The sequence below is a fragment of the Rattus rattus genome, chromosome 13 (genome assembly GCF_011064425.1).
Source record: "Rattus rattus isolate New Zealand chromosome 13, Rrattus_CSIRO_v1, whole genome shotgun sequence".
NCBI lineage: Eukaryota > Metazoa > Chordata > Mammalia > Rodentia > Muridae > Rattus > Rattus rattus.
This window is the reverse complement of record NC_046166.1, coordinates 25,739,815-25,757,738: the sequence shown is the minus strand read 5'-3', so window position 1 is coordinate 25,757,738 and position 17,924 is coordinate 25,739,815. Positions and strand designations below refer to the sequence as shown.

Genomic DNA, 17,924 nt, shown 5'->3' with positions numbered 1-17,924 from the left:
TGGGTTCGGTTCCCAGCTCCGGAAAAAAAAAATTTGTATGCAATATGTGTGTGTCTTTATGTATGTATTCACAACATATGTTCCTATATAAAATGCAAGCATGTATACTGTATGTTATAAATATGTATTCAAGATATAGGTGATATTAATTTTGTACCTAAATATGCATATTTGGTATCTCCATTTGTGTATGTTTGAAGTGTTATCTTTGTGGAAAATCAAAGGTAAAAAAATAATTTTATGTTTGTCAACTTATACATGTAAATATTTTAATGATTTTTTAAATGTATTTTATTATACCTCTTAGGGGTGTACAAGTCAATGACTAAAGACACCATCAAGTCTGTATCCTAAACAGAGTCAAAAAGGAGAGATAAGTCATAGAGTCAAGGAGAGATAGTAAAATAACTAAAAATAGGAATATAAGCAAAGGAAAGCTCAGGTGATAGACTGTTGATTTCTTTATCATTCTCCTGTACTTTTATATCTTTAACCCCTGTAATCCATTTATAGAAATGGTGTGGTGAGCAGTAGTGACTCACATATTTAATCCCAACCTAGGGAGCCAGAGACAGGCCCATCTCTGAGTTCAGTCACCACCTAGTCTACAAACTGAGATACACATTCTCAGGACTACACAGAGAAAGCCTGTCTAGAAAAGACAAAAGAAGAGAAAAAAAGAAAGAGAAAGATACAAAAAAAAAGAAAAGAGAAAAATGATTAGAGAAGAGATAAAAAGAACAGAGAAGATGAAAGAAAAGAAATCATTCTTTTCCTTGGCAATTCCTTGGCTATTGCAATCTTTTATCACTGATCAGCAAAATGCGCCCCCGAGTAACTACAGTACTGTTTTATCCATACAACAATTAACTGTGTAGAACATGTAGGATGTCTCCTAGCACTATAGATATAAATGAAATCATGTGGAAATTACATGTACACATAATATGCCTATGCATTTTTGACCTTCTCTTAATATAATTAAGTCTACATGTATTTGAGTTAATATTTTCTTTCTTTCTTGTTTATTTACACAGTGCAAACTAGAGTATCAGGCATGTGTCTTAGGAAAACAGATCTCTACCAAATGTGAAGGGCGATGCCCGTGTCCCTCCGATAAGTCCATGAGCACAGGCAGAAATGTAAAGAGAGGTAAGTGAAAGAAGCTTGTCTATAGTAATTAATGAGACCTGAAATAAGTTTGCTTTTATAACTATGAGCAGCTTATAAGAATTCCCTCTGTCAGCTTATTCTCTATTGGGCCTCAGTTATATAGAGAAACCATCTTCATGCCTTAGTTGCCTACTAAAATAAAGTGAAACTTACTGAACTGTTTACTTATTATTTGCTACCCAAATATAAAATCTCTGAGGTGCCTCTTTCTAAAAATGATTAGGTATAAAATGTGTAATTTAGTCTAATATTTTGTAGATCTGGGAATTGGTCCTTAATTAAATATTTGACCACACATAAAAATGCTTGAATATTCTTTTTATAAGTAAGATGCTTACTCTATGTGCAGTGTATTTTGTGTGTGAATTTTATAAATAGACCATTTCAGTAACTTGATATTTAGTGCCATATGTACTTTGTCATTTCAAAGATAACTTACAAAAATCAAGTCTTTGTGTGTGTGTGTGTGTGTGTGTGTGTGTGTGTGTAATTGTCATTATACTCAGAAAAGGTCTACAGAATAGCCAACTACTCAATTCTTATAATTTGATATTTATCACAAATACTTTATGGCATAGATATGTTCATTAGTTATTTTTTCCTTAATAAAAACTACAATAATTTGAACATGCTGTGCTAGATTTCTAGATTAAAAAAATGACAAGGCTAAATTATTTATTTATAAGTAGTAAAGGTTAATTTAGGTCATGGCTCAGTTGATTTAGTCCATAATTTTTTTTATTTCATATTACTGTAGAGAAAGCTGGCAGAATGTTCACTTTAGAGTAGCCAGAAAACAGAGGGAAAAGGAGACAGATTCCTAAATCACTTTCAAGGATGTATCTCCAAAGACCTAATTTCCTTCACTAGATTTCATATTTTTAATTTCAAGATTTAACAACCTAGGAGTGTAATGCATGGAAGATTGAGTATTCAAGCTGCAAGTCTGTAAGGGACAGTCAAAATCTAAGACGGATATATATATATATATATATATATATATCATAATATAGCTGTTGACCAATCTTTTACTCTCATGGTGAACATATTATCCTATTGTCTAAAGCTCAGTGATATCACTTATTTACATGTCAGTCAGTGAAGTCATAATTCCAATAAGTATTTCAAATAAAAATCGTGATGAAATTGACCTCTGGTTATTTTAAAGTGTCCAGTGAAAACCCAGTGTTCAGGATAATGCACAGTGATAAACTTGTCCATGGGACTGAGATGCCTTCTAGTCGCGGCCTTGTGTCTAAACATTGCTCTCTTTCTGTCTCACACTAGACCAGATTAGCTATTATGCTTGGTTACTTCTACACCATTTTCTCTATCTTCTGGTTCAATTTCTTCAATACCCTCTAAATAACTTTTGGCACATTGAATGTATCAATTATCTCTATGACATCTAAAGCTAATTATAGTTTTCTTTCAACTGAGATTCTGGTAGATATCTGTGCCTTCCTCACTCTGTTCCCAAGTGGATGAATTTCCACAATTGAATTAAAGACTTTTGCCTCTGATAATCACTTCAAGTGTGACATAAACCCAACCACATTCAACATTCATGTCTCAAATTTTCATATAGACCATTATTAACTTTTCAAATGCCCCCTTGTAAGTGTTTTTACCTAAATTACAACAACCCTTAAGCAAGATCTCTGTTCAATAATATTTGCCAATTTCAGACCTACTTTTGAATGGGGAGATGTTTCACATGGTATTGGTTTTTCATATCACCTCATAATGGTAATAGAATACCAATATGTATTAAATAAGGAAAATAACATATCTATAAAGTAGACCCCAATGACTAAAAAATAACTGTTTTGCGTCACTTAAATTATCATTACAGTATTTATATTAATATGTGAAAAGAACTTTTCATAAAGTCCCAGCATCAGGGGATGAAGATAATTTGTGTTCAATTGTGCATCAAAAAAGAGGTAAGAGGATTTTAAACTAATTCTGCTCTGACAGATTGTCAGGGCAAAGTACAAACAGGATTTTGCCAACTACTGTGGAAAAGCAGTACAGAAAATTTTGAATGTCATTTCTCCACAGTGCCAAAGGCCAGGAACACGGGAAATGTAAAACTCAGTTCAGTATCATTTCCAATCTTCCGCCTGTCATTTATAGTAGAAGCATGTCTTAGGGCTACTGTGCAGTGCAGGAAATTCTCTTTAATGTCATCTCTGTTATAGAAGTAGTGAGAAAGAAACCACATTCTATAAAATAGTTCTTCAATCTTTTTGATCCTCCTCTCTGAGGTCAAATTGATATCACACTAAGTTTTTAATTTATTAATTGCAGAAATAACCTTTTAAATTTGTTTTAACTATATCAAAATAAATAATATAGGGGTTTTTTATAAAGTTGAAGAAAATGCAATTCACCATTATTTTCCAGATGTAGTCCATGCAGGAGATACATACATTGTTCCAAACATTTAAATTTAAACATCATAAATAAAAAAAATTACAGATGATATATACTTTTTTCCTGGATTCTGATTCTAGACTAAGTATATAAACAAATTCTTTAATGAATAACTTCTATATAAAATCATATATTTTATACTTCTTTTAGGGTTTCCTTCATTTACAATATCCCCGGCATCATTTAATACTGTCCAGTAATAAGATGTAATTTTTGAAAGAGGGACTAATTATATTAAAAGAATGATGCCATTTCAATTGATTATAAAAGACCATAACATGTTATACCTAAAAAATATAAAATTTACTGTGAACATAAACCCTAAATATATGCTTTTCATAACTTTTGCACATACATATAAATTGCAATTGTTTATTTTATGTTTTTAAGAGACTTGCAGAATCAAAGACCAAGAACATAAGAAATGATGTTACCTCATAAATAAATGATGTTATTTAATTGCAGTAGTTCTTAAACAGAGAAAATCATATATATATATATATATATATATATATATATAAATGTGTGTGTGTGTGTGTGTGTGTGTGTGCGCGCGCGCGCGCGCGTGTACATATACACCATAAAAAGTTCCCAGTTTTGTTATTCATTTGATTCTTTAGGTTTGGGACATTGACCTTTTCCATTCTAACTGTGACTCATGATTACTGTATTTACGGGTTTCAGAAGCTTCTGTTTCCTCTTGCGTCCTTACATCATACTTTGCTCTTGGGATGATGGCCTCAGACTGTGTGCGTCTGGTACTGTATCAGCTACTGTTGACCTCCATCACTGCAACAACCATATTCAGGTGCCAAGGGAACAAGTGAGAAAGGAACAGTGTCTTATTTTGTCATGCCATCTTGGCCAACCAATTGTCCTGGTGGTAGAGATCTGGCTTTTTATATGGATACCATCTCTTCTGAAGTTGTAGAGACGTGTGGAAGGTCTCTTTTTGTATTGCTTTTTTGTTATCTTCTTTCTTTCTACTTATTCTCTGTCACTCTATCTGCTGTCAATCACAGCCTTCTTTTCTTCATTAGTTGGTTAGCATCCAAGAAAAAGTGGTAGTAGTGAGTTTCCAGTTATCATATACAAACATACGTGAAGAATGGATTTTACACCTTGTAATTGAAACCTAAAGTAGTGGAAAACACACTTACAACATAGATTACCCAGCAGTATCCACATGTCTTTAATTTTTACCCAATAATACCAGAATATAGTAATATTTAGTGATCCTTTGACAAAAAGATACAATATAAGAAATAAGAATGGAGAGAGAGAAAGATGGCTCAACAGTTAAAAGTGCTTGCTTCTCTTACATCTCTTAAACTTAAAAATCATGCCAGAGCCTCATAGAATAGGAAGTGAGATAATGATTATCCTATATACAGGTTGCGCAGAGACACTTTAATTTGATTTTGGTAAGTGCTTATCCAGAATTTAGATGGAGTTAATGACATATAACCATCATTTTATATTTGTATTTTATTATTGAAGGAATGGAACTGTAATGGTATGGTTTGGCAGTTTGAGCAACTTTATCTTTTTTTCTGACTTATGAGTAGATAAAAAGGATGACTAACATTGTAAGTAGATTACTGTCTCCCAAAGGAACCTGACTTTTCTAAGATGTATTTTCTGATCTATACTTGAATTTTGTGAATGTTACTCTGAGAATATCTGAAGATCAGCCTTAAGAAATGTTAACTTATTACCCCAGGTTACTGCAGATGATATTCAACATAATATTTAATTCATATATTTTTATTTCGAAAATGGGTAGTTTTAACGGTGAAAATACCACAGAAGCATAGTAGAAAATTCACAAAATATCACAATTGCATGATAATAAAGTCAGCTCATTTCTCTTCTTTAAACATACAACTGAAGTAAAAATGTAATTTTAATACCATGAAACTGTTTTAATGTCATTTATTCCTTTATTCCACAAATAATTACATTATATACACAGGACATATATAGCACATATAATATATATATATATATACATATATATATTTAAAGAGAGAGAAACTTTATAAGTAAAAATATATTTGTTTTCTCTCTTTCACACACCCACACACACACACACGCACACACACACAAACAAGGATAGTATATTTATATTTAAATATATATATATATATGTATAGAGTGAGAGAAATAAAAATATTTTTACTTAACAACTAGTCTTCTAATTAAGGTTGTTGGCATCACTACTAAAATTATACCACTTTTATGACTTAATTTATTCATCCAATATTCAATTTTATACCATGCCTAATATATGACCATTTTGCTTTTTGTTTATATTTACATATAACATTCAATGTAGTTATGGTTTACAGAGATATATAGAATAATTTTATATATGTGAATATAAAGTCTATAGTATTCATTTTTTATCCGTGAGACTCTTAGTTTCAGTTATTATTTTAGCATTAGTGCACTCATTAATTATTAATTTCTTTATCTGTTAGCCATACAACTTTCCATATAATTATGGCATTTCTCTTACAGTATACTTATAAGATGTTAAAAAAATATATCTTTTATAAATAATTAAGTATAATTTTTCTGGTATAATGAAGGAATGATGGAGGAATAATGAAGCAGAGCACTCAGTACTCTGAGTACTATAGTGTGTCAAAATGCTTTACTACATTTATAGATTAAAAACCAATTCCCTTTTTGCCAACATTTAACTCTCTTCTCTGACATTTTACTATCTAACTCAGAGACTTAAGAAGTGAGGATTGTGGATTTATCCCTATATAGGAAACATTACTGCATAATCATTATCACTTCATGATTACCACATCGTTCTTCATCAAGAATGTCAAAGAACAAAGAATTTGAAGTGAATGTAGGTGATGCAGTTTCCAAGAAAAAAATTTAATTTGCTAACGTATTTCCTTTGAAGTTCATTCAAATTTTATTACCTTCATCAGGGATCTCCTTTAATTTGCTTTATTGTGTGACTTTTCTTGGGACCCTGGAAAATGTTTGTTCACCTAAACATGATGTACCGATCATGAGCAAGGAAACTGTGTTATGCAAGTCTATCTTGGTGAAGCAATGAGTTTACTTAGATTCCTTACAGGTGTTTGGATGGATGACTCCACCCACTACATTAGCCCATTTCACCATAAGTGATAACCCAAGAAAAAAGTTGTATCCCTGAAATCCCTGCACATTAGGAGGCTTTATTTTATGGACCAAGGACCTGAACCACATTATTAGAATGGACTTCTCACACATGCTAAGATTTTAGAATGACTTCCTCTTTTTAAAGGGGCACTTTGAAATTTTGCTGGTTCTGAAGTCAAAGGCTCCAATAACCGGGAATCTACAATTCTCATTCATCTTATTCATCTTATTAGCTCTATAAGACAAGTCCAAATGAGAACTTTATTGTTGACTATTATATACCTTGTAAAGCTCAGGATTGTGTGTACTGAACATATTCTAATAGAGAACTAAGTTTTAAGTATTGAGACTTCAAATGAGAAAAGGAACGAGATAGTAATATCTACGTTTGTTATGTAGTACAGTACATTGTACACAGTACAGTGTTAATTAATAAACGTTGTAAGACTGACTTGCCTCAACATCCTGGAAAATCTTTAGAGTCTTTGTTCCAGTATTATGACTTAATAACATATATTTAGAATGGTCATAATTAAAATAAGCCCATGTCCATTTTGCAGTCATGTTTTGGAATGGAAATACAATGGTATAGTAATGTAGAGGATAATTAATACCTAATAACTTAAAAATGGTTAAAGTACATTACGTTTGAACAGAATGCCAGAAAAAGTAAATTAAGACGTAGAAAGAACCAAAATTTCTGAAGTTTCAGTTGGTGGTCATTCGCCTCTGTTGTTTCTGAACCTATGATAACAAGCAGAATTTTACTACATTGTATAGCATTGTACTTAAGAAATCTGATTGGATAATCTGAAAATAATATCCCAAATCAAAGCTTTGTATATCAGAAGCACAAGATTAAACTTTTCTTATAAATTCAGTAATGTTCCTTAACTACTATTAAATAAAGTTTATGTGTCTAACATCTAGCTATATAAATATGCAAAAAAGTAGTTCTAATTGTAAAAATTGTATATTTCAGGAGGATAGTTGTAAATGGTACTTGCGATGCTTTTGGGTAAACAAATTGAAGATCAAAATGAAGATAGAGAGCTTTTAAAAGAAATATTCTAGGGGCTGGAAAAGTGCTCACATGTTAATAACATTAGCTACTCCTTAGATGATTAACCTGGTTCCCAGTAACCATCTTGGATGTTTCACAAGCACATGTGACTCACAAGCATGAGCATCTGATATCCTGATTTTCAGTACTCCATAGCAACCTACTCACAAGTGGTACTTACACACAAATACAGACACACACAAAATCCCACACACGCACACATGCATACACACACATGCATACATAGCTGTAAATAAATATATTTTGAAAAAGAAGCATTCTATTTTACTATATAAGTTCACCAGATTTATGTGCTGGAAAAGGGTTTAAAAAAAGTATTATCAAATCTTCAAGATGATTTGGGTAACAGTAACTTTACCATTTTACCAGCACTGTACAGACTCAGTAAATGAATGATCAAGAAGCTAAAAGACTGACTTGATATTTGTTTTTAGTATGATTTAACCATATCAAATAATTACACATGTGAAAATTTGAAATTCTTGTAATATAAAATGATAAATCGAATATATGCCCCCATCTAATTTATAAATAGATTTATTTTTTCTTTTGATGTTATACCACTTATTCCGATGAGACCCTCACTTGAAATTTTAATGTTTTATTGTTTTTAATCTACTTACTCTGCTATATCAAATTTAATTGGTAGGATTTTTGACATCTTATTTCCTAAAGTTGTATCTTCTCCTTTTATAAGAGTTCTAATTTGGTTATTCTCAAGTATCTGAAGACATTAAGTTGTATCAAATGCATTGGGGTAAAAAGTATCTCCCTCAGCCCATTGTAAATTTAATCTTGATGCTCATTTCTTGGCTTCCTTTTCTGTGTGGCAACCTTATCCAATTCTGTCCTACTTGCTACATGAACTCCTGAATATATACCTAGTTTTGGGGTTGAAGTTGTTTCAGATGAGCAAAACCAAGGTATAAACATAATCTGATTAAGCCAAATACGTATTGAAAGAAAAGTCATCATTCAAGAAATCTAAGAAACACAATATCTCTATCTCTAGAAATAAATAAGACAAAATGTTATTTGAGAATTATAAAAGTTGGGTCAGCAATCTCATGGGTATGGAAACAAGCAATTATTGTGTGGAAAAGAAAGGAGGAGTGGCTTGAGAATTCCATTGCTATCATATTCTGTGACACGTTACAGCAGCTGGCAAATGTGTCCCTTGCATGGGCTTCTCTGGAGATTTTAGTTGCAATAAGGGTTTCTATTGCAAAGAAAAAGGTTCCATCAGAAAAAGAAACATTCAGTGAAGATGTAGAATTCAGGAACCAGTTTTGCTGGTGAGGACTACACTATATTCCATGGAAAAAGTCCCCTCCACCACCACACACACATAGATATACTACCAAGGGAATGTATTTAACCTTATTAAATTTAAAAAGAAATTTAATGTGAAAAGCAATCTTTACATACAGCACAGACATGTACTAAAATGTATTCTTTTGTCAATGGAAGAAATGCTGAGCTAGAATTTTAAAAAGAAAAATGGGATTTGCTTTAAATGAAGTCTATCTCACTGAAAATGGCCTTAGAATTTCCTGTAGAGAACTCTCAGAAAAAAACAGAAATGGGCTGATTGCCTAGCTGCCTTCATTTAAGCCACCTGATTAAATGTCTTTCTTCCTGGTGTGACAGGAACCTTCATGTCCCTTTCTTATGGAGTCATTTAATCTTATCATTCAGCTTTCAATGACTGAACTATATGGAACAGATTCACTCCAACTGAAGGCTTTGCTTATCACATTCCTCACATGGGAAGATCCTATTTTTTTTTTTTAGTTCCTGATGAACAATGAATTAGGATGAATTCAGTTGACTTTCTTTCTCAGGTTAAGAAATATTGATGTTTTCCAAGCATTTGCTCAGCAAAATTGGATCTATTGTTGCCATTTTAATCTAGAACATATATTGTTATAGAGAAGATAACATGGAAGTCAACAAACATAGCAAAAATGTTTACAAGAGAATCTGTATAAACATTGATTTCTGTCTACTGTGCTATATAGATGAAGGTTTGAATGCATATGACTCTGTGCGTTGCTACATTCTGTATGAGGAAGGTGACAGGAGATGCCCAGCCTCTTCTTCTATGCTTCTTAAAATCATTTGTTAGGAGGGGTATTGGGGCATGTGCCAGTAGTTACCTCTCTCTTCCTAGATCATAACAATAAAACTTTTATGTCTTCATTTCTAGCTCCTTCCCCCTGAACACTTAAATAATAGATGCTGTTGAGCCTTATGTATATTTTGTGTTTCTTATATATTTGCAATATGAGAAAGTTTAATTAGTATATTGCAATTTGGGGAGGGGCAACATTTTGCGTGTGTTTTCCTGTATTTTTTAAGGGAGTTATTTATATCCTCCTTAAAGGCCTCTATCATCTTTGTGAGATAGGATTTAGATCAGAATCTTCCTCTTCAGGTGTATTAGGATAGCCAAGGCTTGCTGTAGAAGGAAAACTGGTCTGATGTGTCAAATTACATTGGCTTCTGGTGCTTATGTTCTTGTACTTGCCTTTTGCCATCTGGTTATTTCTAGTGTTAACTGGCCTGGGTATCTCAGACTGTAGCTGGCCTCCTTGGAGGCAGGTAGCCCTGTGTGCCTCTGGTTAGGGCAGGACTTTTGTATCCTAGTATGGTTCAAGAATCTCATGGAGGAAATGCAGTAGGAGAATGGAGGTCCCCGTAGGATGGCAGGCTGCTCAGGGCAGTTTGGCTTGTCCCTGAGGGTTTAGACCACATGGAAGATGGGTCTTGATAATTTATTAAAGAAATAATTTTTAATAAAATATCACTATTCATGCCAAGTAAGACTCAGTAACAGTACCGTTTCCCAACTGTCAATGGGATTTTCTTAATTGACTCATACTTTAATCCAAACATGGTGTTATTTATGAAAAAACATTTACCACTCCTTCATTGCTACAGTGGGGAGTAATTGGAGTTTTATTAAACTGCCTTATTCTTAAAGGAGCTCTATAGTTACTAACTATATTAAAATTTTCATTCATAATATGTTATCATGAAAAATTCTATGACAAATGTTTCCCATCTTATAATGGGTAAATTTTTCCAATTTCTAACATTTTAAGTGATTCTGAGTCTGTATTTTCCAAATTTCATATTATTGGCATATGAGTGTAAAGTTGAGAGTAAAATTTGCAGCATTAAACTGTTAAGTACTATGTTTTTTTAATTAACTCAATGTATCTTGCATTATGAACTAGCCATTATCCTATGGGGTAAGGGTTTGACAGGTTGTGGATTAACAGTAATGTGTTCTGGTGTCAAGCTGACCAATGGTGACTGACATGACCAGCTATCCTGTCTTCATTAGTTCCTTGACACAGATTCTATCCTTAAACCATGGAATACTGGGAACCTGCTCTCCTTAGATTGCTGTTGTGTGTTTTGTTGCAGCAATGAAACAAGTAACTAACACAATAACCTACTGCAAACATTAAGTTAACTACTAGAAAGGAAATATGTATAAAGCAACAATTAGTAAGAAAAAGGCCATGTTTGGAAATAGAGACATGAGGAGTATAAGAAAGAGTTTGGAATTATAAAGGGAAGGGCAATATGACATAATTATTTATAGCTTCAAAGCAATAAAAGAAATAATTAAAAATTTAAAGTTACAAATGAATAGTCACTATCATTGATTACATCTATTAAGTATTAGCTTTTTTCTTTGCAATTAAGTATGAAAAAGTGAGACTATAGATTAATCTTGTCTTCATGGCATATAATTGCTCCCACAGAATAGATACAGTAACTATGTAAATATTCATTGGAAATAATTCTAATATTTTTCATTCATCTACACAACAACTGGGATTCCCACTATCTCTGTCTTTCTTTTCTCTCTCTGTCTCTCTGTCTCTTTTTCTCTCCTCTCTCTCTCTCTCTCTGTGTGTGTGTGTGTGTGTGTGTGTGTGTGTGTGTGTGTGTGTGTGTGTGTGTGTATGTATTTTTGTGTACTAATCTCCTGAATAAATCACCTGATATCGAACAAATGAGTGGACCTGGAAAATAAACACAAACATACAGGCACACACATTTACATGTAAATACATACTATGTGGATATATTTATATATATAATACAATGTCAAGAAATCATAGTGGGCATAAAGAGAATAAAGTTCTTTTATGTTTTATTTAGATTCATTATTTTATTTTTCTAATTACATACTGGTCTTGTTTTCTTTTTTATTAACTATAAATCTTTGTTTTGTTTTGTTTGTTTATTGTTTAATCTTTTTTTACAGTCAAGACTTTATCCTCCTCCAAGTCCAACCTTTAACAGTTACACATTCCATACCTCCTACCCTCCCCCGTCCCCATCTCAAATGGATGCGCCCACCTACATCTAACATCACAGACTTCCCCACTCCCTGGGGCACCAAGTCTCTCGAGAGTTAGGTTCATCTTCTCTGATTGAGTTCAGTCCTCTGATGTATAAGTGTTGAGGGCCTCATATAAGCTGGTATATACTTCCTGGTTGGTGGCTCAATGTCTGAGAGATACCGAGGGTCTAGGTTAGTTGCTGGCCTTCCTATAGTGTCACCTTCCTCCTCACCTTTTTTCCAGTTTTTCTGGAGATCTCCTAACAGTTCATACAGATAGCTCAGCAATCACAGTCCATAACCCAGTCTTTAATTACATATAAATTCAGTCATTTACTCCAGGTTCCCTTTTGACTATCTCATCAATCAGCATTTCAGGAGCAGAGTCATTTGATTCTTAGAAAGAGACCTGGAACATAGCTTTTTGTTGTTGTTGTTGTTGTTGCTTTTTTAACATCACAAATGGGTTCACTGATCTGCCTGCCATTTTTCGAGATTAACATTCCTACCTTGCCTAAAGTCAAAACAAACTGTCCCATGAAGAACTTCCATTCAGGAATCTGCTTGCCTTTGTACCTTTCTGACAAGCTGGCTCATAGTTCACCTGCCTCTGCTCTTTTAGGTCTGTGAAGCCCTTCATATAATTTAAATTGCATCCTTATAATTTTACATAGTTAAGAAATTACATATTTTTGAACTCCTGTTTTCAGAGTTCTTTCCCACAGTCTCAAGGGCTGTCCTAAAAACCACAACATTTGCCATTTCTTCTAAGAACATAGACACACACTCACCTCCCAGGCTCATGCTGTCTCTGATTATCATGGAGTTTTTAACCTTGGCAGAGGGACATTCCCTGCCAAAGGAGGAACATAAAGTAAAATATACAAATAAGTATTACATCTAGCATCAGTCTACACTCTCACGGAGGCCCAAGCCCTGCTGGCCCTGTTCAGGTATAGGAAAACATGTCACAACTTCCCTTACCGGCCATGCAGGACTCTGGTAGTCTTTGCCCTCTTCTCCATTATAGATGGACACCCTTGATATAATATGCACACAGATACAAAGGAGTAGGTTCTTCTCCAATGTAAACAGTTCAGAAAATGCATACTTAGCTACATCTTTAATGGTAGCAAGTCTGGCAGTCTCTGGGATCTAGGAATACACTAAACAGCCATTCCTAAAATTAACCTGCTGTGTATATGGTTACAGGAATCTGTGTAGAGAAGCACTATAGTGTAAGATCCCCTACCCTCAATCAATGATACTTACTCGAGATACCCCCAAGTGAGACACCAAGACACAGTTTGATGCAAAAGCAAGAGGTTTATTTTCCAGTACATTGGGGTCTACCCTCAATCAGTCCCTCAAGGCAAGTGACAAGAAGTTGACCACTCCCCCCATGGCTATTACACAAAATTTTTATATTCTTTAGAGACACAGGTTATCTCAACAAGGTTACAGTTCAGCCTTATTGGCTAAGCATATTGACATTTAAATTTATTGGCTAGCAAGCATCAGTCAGTACATTCTGAGAACTTTCTACTCAAGAATGTTCCTGTGGGTGGAGAATAAAACTTGTCCTAGCCTCAACCCAAGGTGTGTGGGTATAAGGCTGGTGAAAACCCCTAGGTTCCTTTAATAGCAGATGTCTTGGTGACATTAAGCAGGCACCCTTCCATTAGAGAGTAGGTTGCTCCCATTTACAGCTGTTAGGTTTCAAAGTAGAGTTTATTGTTTGATTAGCTCCAGCCCTAACATAATACAGGCCTTGTTGTCCAGGCATAGGCCACAGTCCTGAATTATGTCTGGTTGAGAATGGTTAAGGAACTGTTTCTAAAGTACCAAATCCCAAGGAATTAGCTTCTATACCCTCTGGACCTTAATCTTTGATGATATTAAACAAGTTCCTGGGACAATTAGAGTTTCAGTGTTTGGGAGACTAATACTTTGGGACAGGGGGCTATCAAAATGGTTGAAACAAATGGGTCCAATGACTCAAGGCAGAGGTTCTTTGGGATAGTAAAGTTGTAGACTGGATAGTGACCAATTAGGTATTATCTGACTCCCTACCTTCTATTCAGTTTTCAATAATTATCTTCAGCTTCCTGTCATTTTGGATGGCATTGACTGTTGCCATAGCTAGATGATGTTTTTTGTTTTTTTGTTTTTGTTTTTTTTTTTTTTTCGTTTTGAGGACTATAAAATGATCTTTCTGTTCCCAGGACGGCTCAGTTTCACAACCCTACAGCACAGTGGTATTCACCTGGCATTTGGCTGCTCACAGGACCATCAGTTGGACAGTTTTAGTACTGGAACAATAAGAAGCCATTCTTTACACTGGAGGAGTCACAGCCCCGAGGACAGCCAGTGAACCATGCCCCAGTTTTAAGATCCCAAACACATCCTGAGTTGACACATCTCAGTTAGCAAGAACAGTTAGATACAGAAGCTGGAAGACAAGGTTAGGATATTTAAGGACTGTTTCAGAACTATAGACTTCAATCTTAATTTGGCAGGATATGCTGACTATGTGCTCCAATCTAAGGGCCTGAGTGGAACTTCCATCATGATGCCAAATGTACTAAGTTCCAAGGGACTAATATAATCCCTGGTAAATAAGTAGATAAAATATATGCAAATAAAGTAATAAGATTTGCTATATCATAAAATGACTTTAGGACAACTATGAGTTAACTATAATATTACCAGCTGCTCAAGAAAGAAGCAATTTTTAATTGTAATGAGATGAACTTTTTTTTTAACTCTTATATAAAAAATTAAACATTGGCTGAATATTTTGTGCAGTATTGTGTAGAGTATTTTCAATGGTTTTGAGAGTTGATTAATATTTTGGCTGTTTGAATAGCAATGCTGAATATAGACTTTGTCAGAAGTATGTAAAACATAATTAGAGAAGTATATCCAGGGTCATTTTAGACAAAGAGCTACAAGCAATTAGAAATTGCTGAGACATGGAAACCTAAACTTCCCTAGGGATGAGTTCCTTGATTGATTGTCTAATAGCAGTCAGCTCTAGAACATGAGCATGCAAACCACACTTAACAGAGGTTGTATTTATATATCTACTTACTTATATGTATATATAACAACAATGATCAAAGAACGAGTGGCTCGGTGAATTTGAGTAGGTGCAGGGTAAAAATATAGAACAAACATAGGTATGGAAAAGGATATAATTGTACTTTAAGAAAAATGGAAGAAAGAAGAAATTAGAAATTCTTTTTTAATCATAACTTGCAACTCAAATCAACAAGAATCTATAAGCAAACAACAATTTTATATGACATATAACAAAATAAAATTAAAATCTATACTACTTTGACAGTTACGTGTTAAGGAATTATGAAAGTAAAATAATTCATTGCTTTTAAAACCTTATGTTTCTACAGAAGGAAATATTTTGTATGATAGACTATAAAGACTGCAATTCATAACCTATAATGCTTTTGAAATAGTGAGTCAAGTTGTTCTGAAGAATGTTCATTAGCCTTATATAGTGTGACTGCATGCACAACACAGAGTACCTACACAGTATGACTGCATGCACAATGCAGAGTACTTACACAGTATGACTGCATACACAATGCAGAAGGCTTGAATAGTATAACTGCATGCACATCAGATACTGCACTAGTATTATTGGATACAGCATTGGTGAGTACCACAAGAACACTTCAATTTTCCTACATATCTTAATTTGAATTAATTTCTGGCTGCTACATGTTCATAACCCTTTAATATTTTTAGATTTTAAGATACCCCAAATTCAGTTATGTAATTCCCATATGATTCACATCCTGCAGTTTAGAAAGCTGGTCACTAAGTAAAGAGGCCCCCACCACACAGGAAACCTGTTAGGCATTTGGAAATTCCAGGTATTTTCTTAAAGCTAAGGCATCAGAACATGTAATATTTACTTCACAAGTCCTTTGCAACTGATTCTAATGATTTTCCTAGCACACAGTAGATTCAGAATTTGGATAGGCCATAGGAAATAGTAGAGTTAATGAAAGAGCAAAGCAAAATATTTCATCCATGTGTGTCTTTCTGTCCACCTGATTGTCTGTCTGTCTGTGTATTAAATATGGAAAGAACGATTTAATTTTGAAGAAAGTTGTTTTCTAATGCATATAAGAAAAAATAGCTTAATTCAATATAAAAGACTGTACTACCTAGAAAAATTTTGCAAAACTTTGAGAAGATAATTAAAATGTTAATATGTTAGCTTTGCAGACATGCTGGTCTGAAGACAAAGATATAATTGTGATAGACCTGAAATGAATTTTGGTATTGAAACTTTTAATCTCTTTCAAATCAAGTTACTAATGTCAGCATAGAAAGGAATATGTTGAAACAAACTATTGCAAATTTTAGAGAGGGTGTAAGTGAATATGACACTTCTTAAAATAACATAAATTTCTATATGATTTCATGGTTTCACAAGCATTACATTATAGCACATTTGTTATCAAAATATGAATATGCTCATGTTTATATAGTATTATTCACAACAGGCTAAGATAAACATAATCCTAGTAAATATTGAGGGATGTCTTGATAAATATATTAGGAAAATTTTAATGTAATAATAATGAATGAATAGAAAGAAAAATAATTCACAGATATGATTCATCAAGTATGAAGTATGTTAAGTGACGTGAGCCAGGAATAACAATAAAATGTTGGTGTTCTGCAGCTCCATTTACCTGTGCTAACTAAAGCATACAAATTCACAAGGCTTGAAAGTAAGATAACAAAAGCTTAGGAAATGTGGAAGAAAGGAAAGCTATAGTTAAGTGGGCAAAATACTGTCTTTGGAAATGGAAGATACCTGGTAATTTTACATCATGAAAACAGTAAAACATAATGCTCAATTGTACATCTAACACATAGTTAAGATGATATTTCATTCTTTCTATTTCTTTTTTTGTTTTGTTTTGTTTTTTTTTTAAATTAGAGTGATGACCTTCTTTATGGCATCTTATGCTTTACATATTCTAACACAACTAAAAGAAAAATGACAAATCAAGCTTGCAAACATTTAGTATTCTTTCTGTGTGCGTGTGTGTGTGTGTATGTGTGTGTGTGTGTTTTATTTCATAAAGCTTTCTCTGGATAATTGTCTATTGAATCCTAGTTGTACGTAACATTAGTGGCCCTTAAAATAGTACACAAAGAGTCCAGAGTGTCTAATATAATCATGTGCCCTGAAAAGAGTTTAGGTTTAAGCATTTATAAATTTTAGTAACTGAAAGAATTAAAATAACTGAACTGAATGACAATGAATATTTCAGTATTTAATGTACACATTGGTAGAAATACAAAAATACTAGTAATATATGAATATATATTCATATATATTACGTGAACTAATGAAAATTTTACTGGAGAATATGGAAGATTAATAGCATCCCTATGGCAGTAATTGTCTGTACATCTCTGCCTTAATTTGTAAAGAAAGCTTGCAATTAAACTTTAACCTTTTCTGGAAATGGGTTGTGTTCAATTTAGTCATATTTCAAAAGTCTATTTTTATACCCACATGAGCTTTAAAAAATGTAAAATGGTGACTTCTTCTTATTGAGTCCCATTTTACCGAACAACTACTCTATGCATCAATGAATGGTCTAGGGCTGACTATAGATTTTGATGATTTTGAAGTGTAACTACTTATGCGTTTTCTTT

General features: G+C 33.3%; 1 protein-coding gene across 4 annotated transcripts in view; it reads left to right on the top strand.

Moving 5' to 3' along the window:
* Positions 1–17,924, top strand: part of Spock3 (SPARC (osteonectin), cwcv and kazal like domains proteoglycan 3) — a 383,461-nt gene that overhangs the window by 282,740 nt on the left and 82,797 nt on the right. For all 4 annotated transcript variants that reach the window (XM_032918963.1, XM_032918962.1, XM_032918964.1 and 1 more), the window contains one exon: positions 1,038–1,152. In XM_032918963.1, the coding sequence (XP_032774854.1) occupies positions 1,038–1,152 (115 nt within the window). The remainder of the gene's footprint in view (positions 1–1,037; positions 1,153–17,924) is intronic.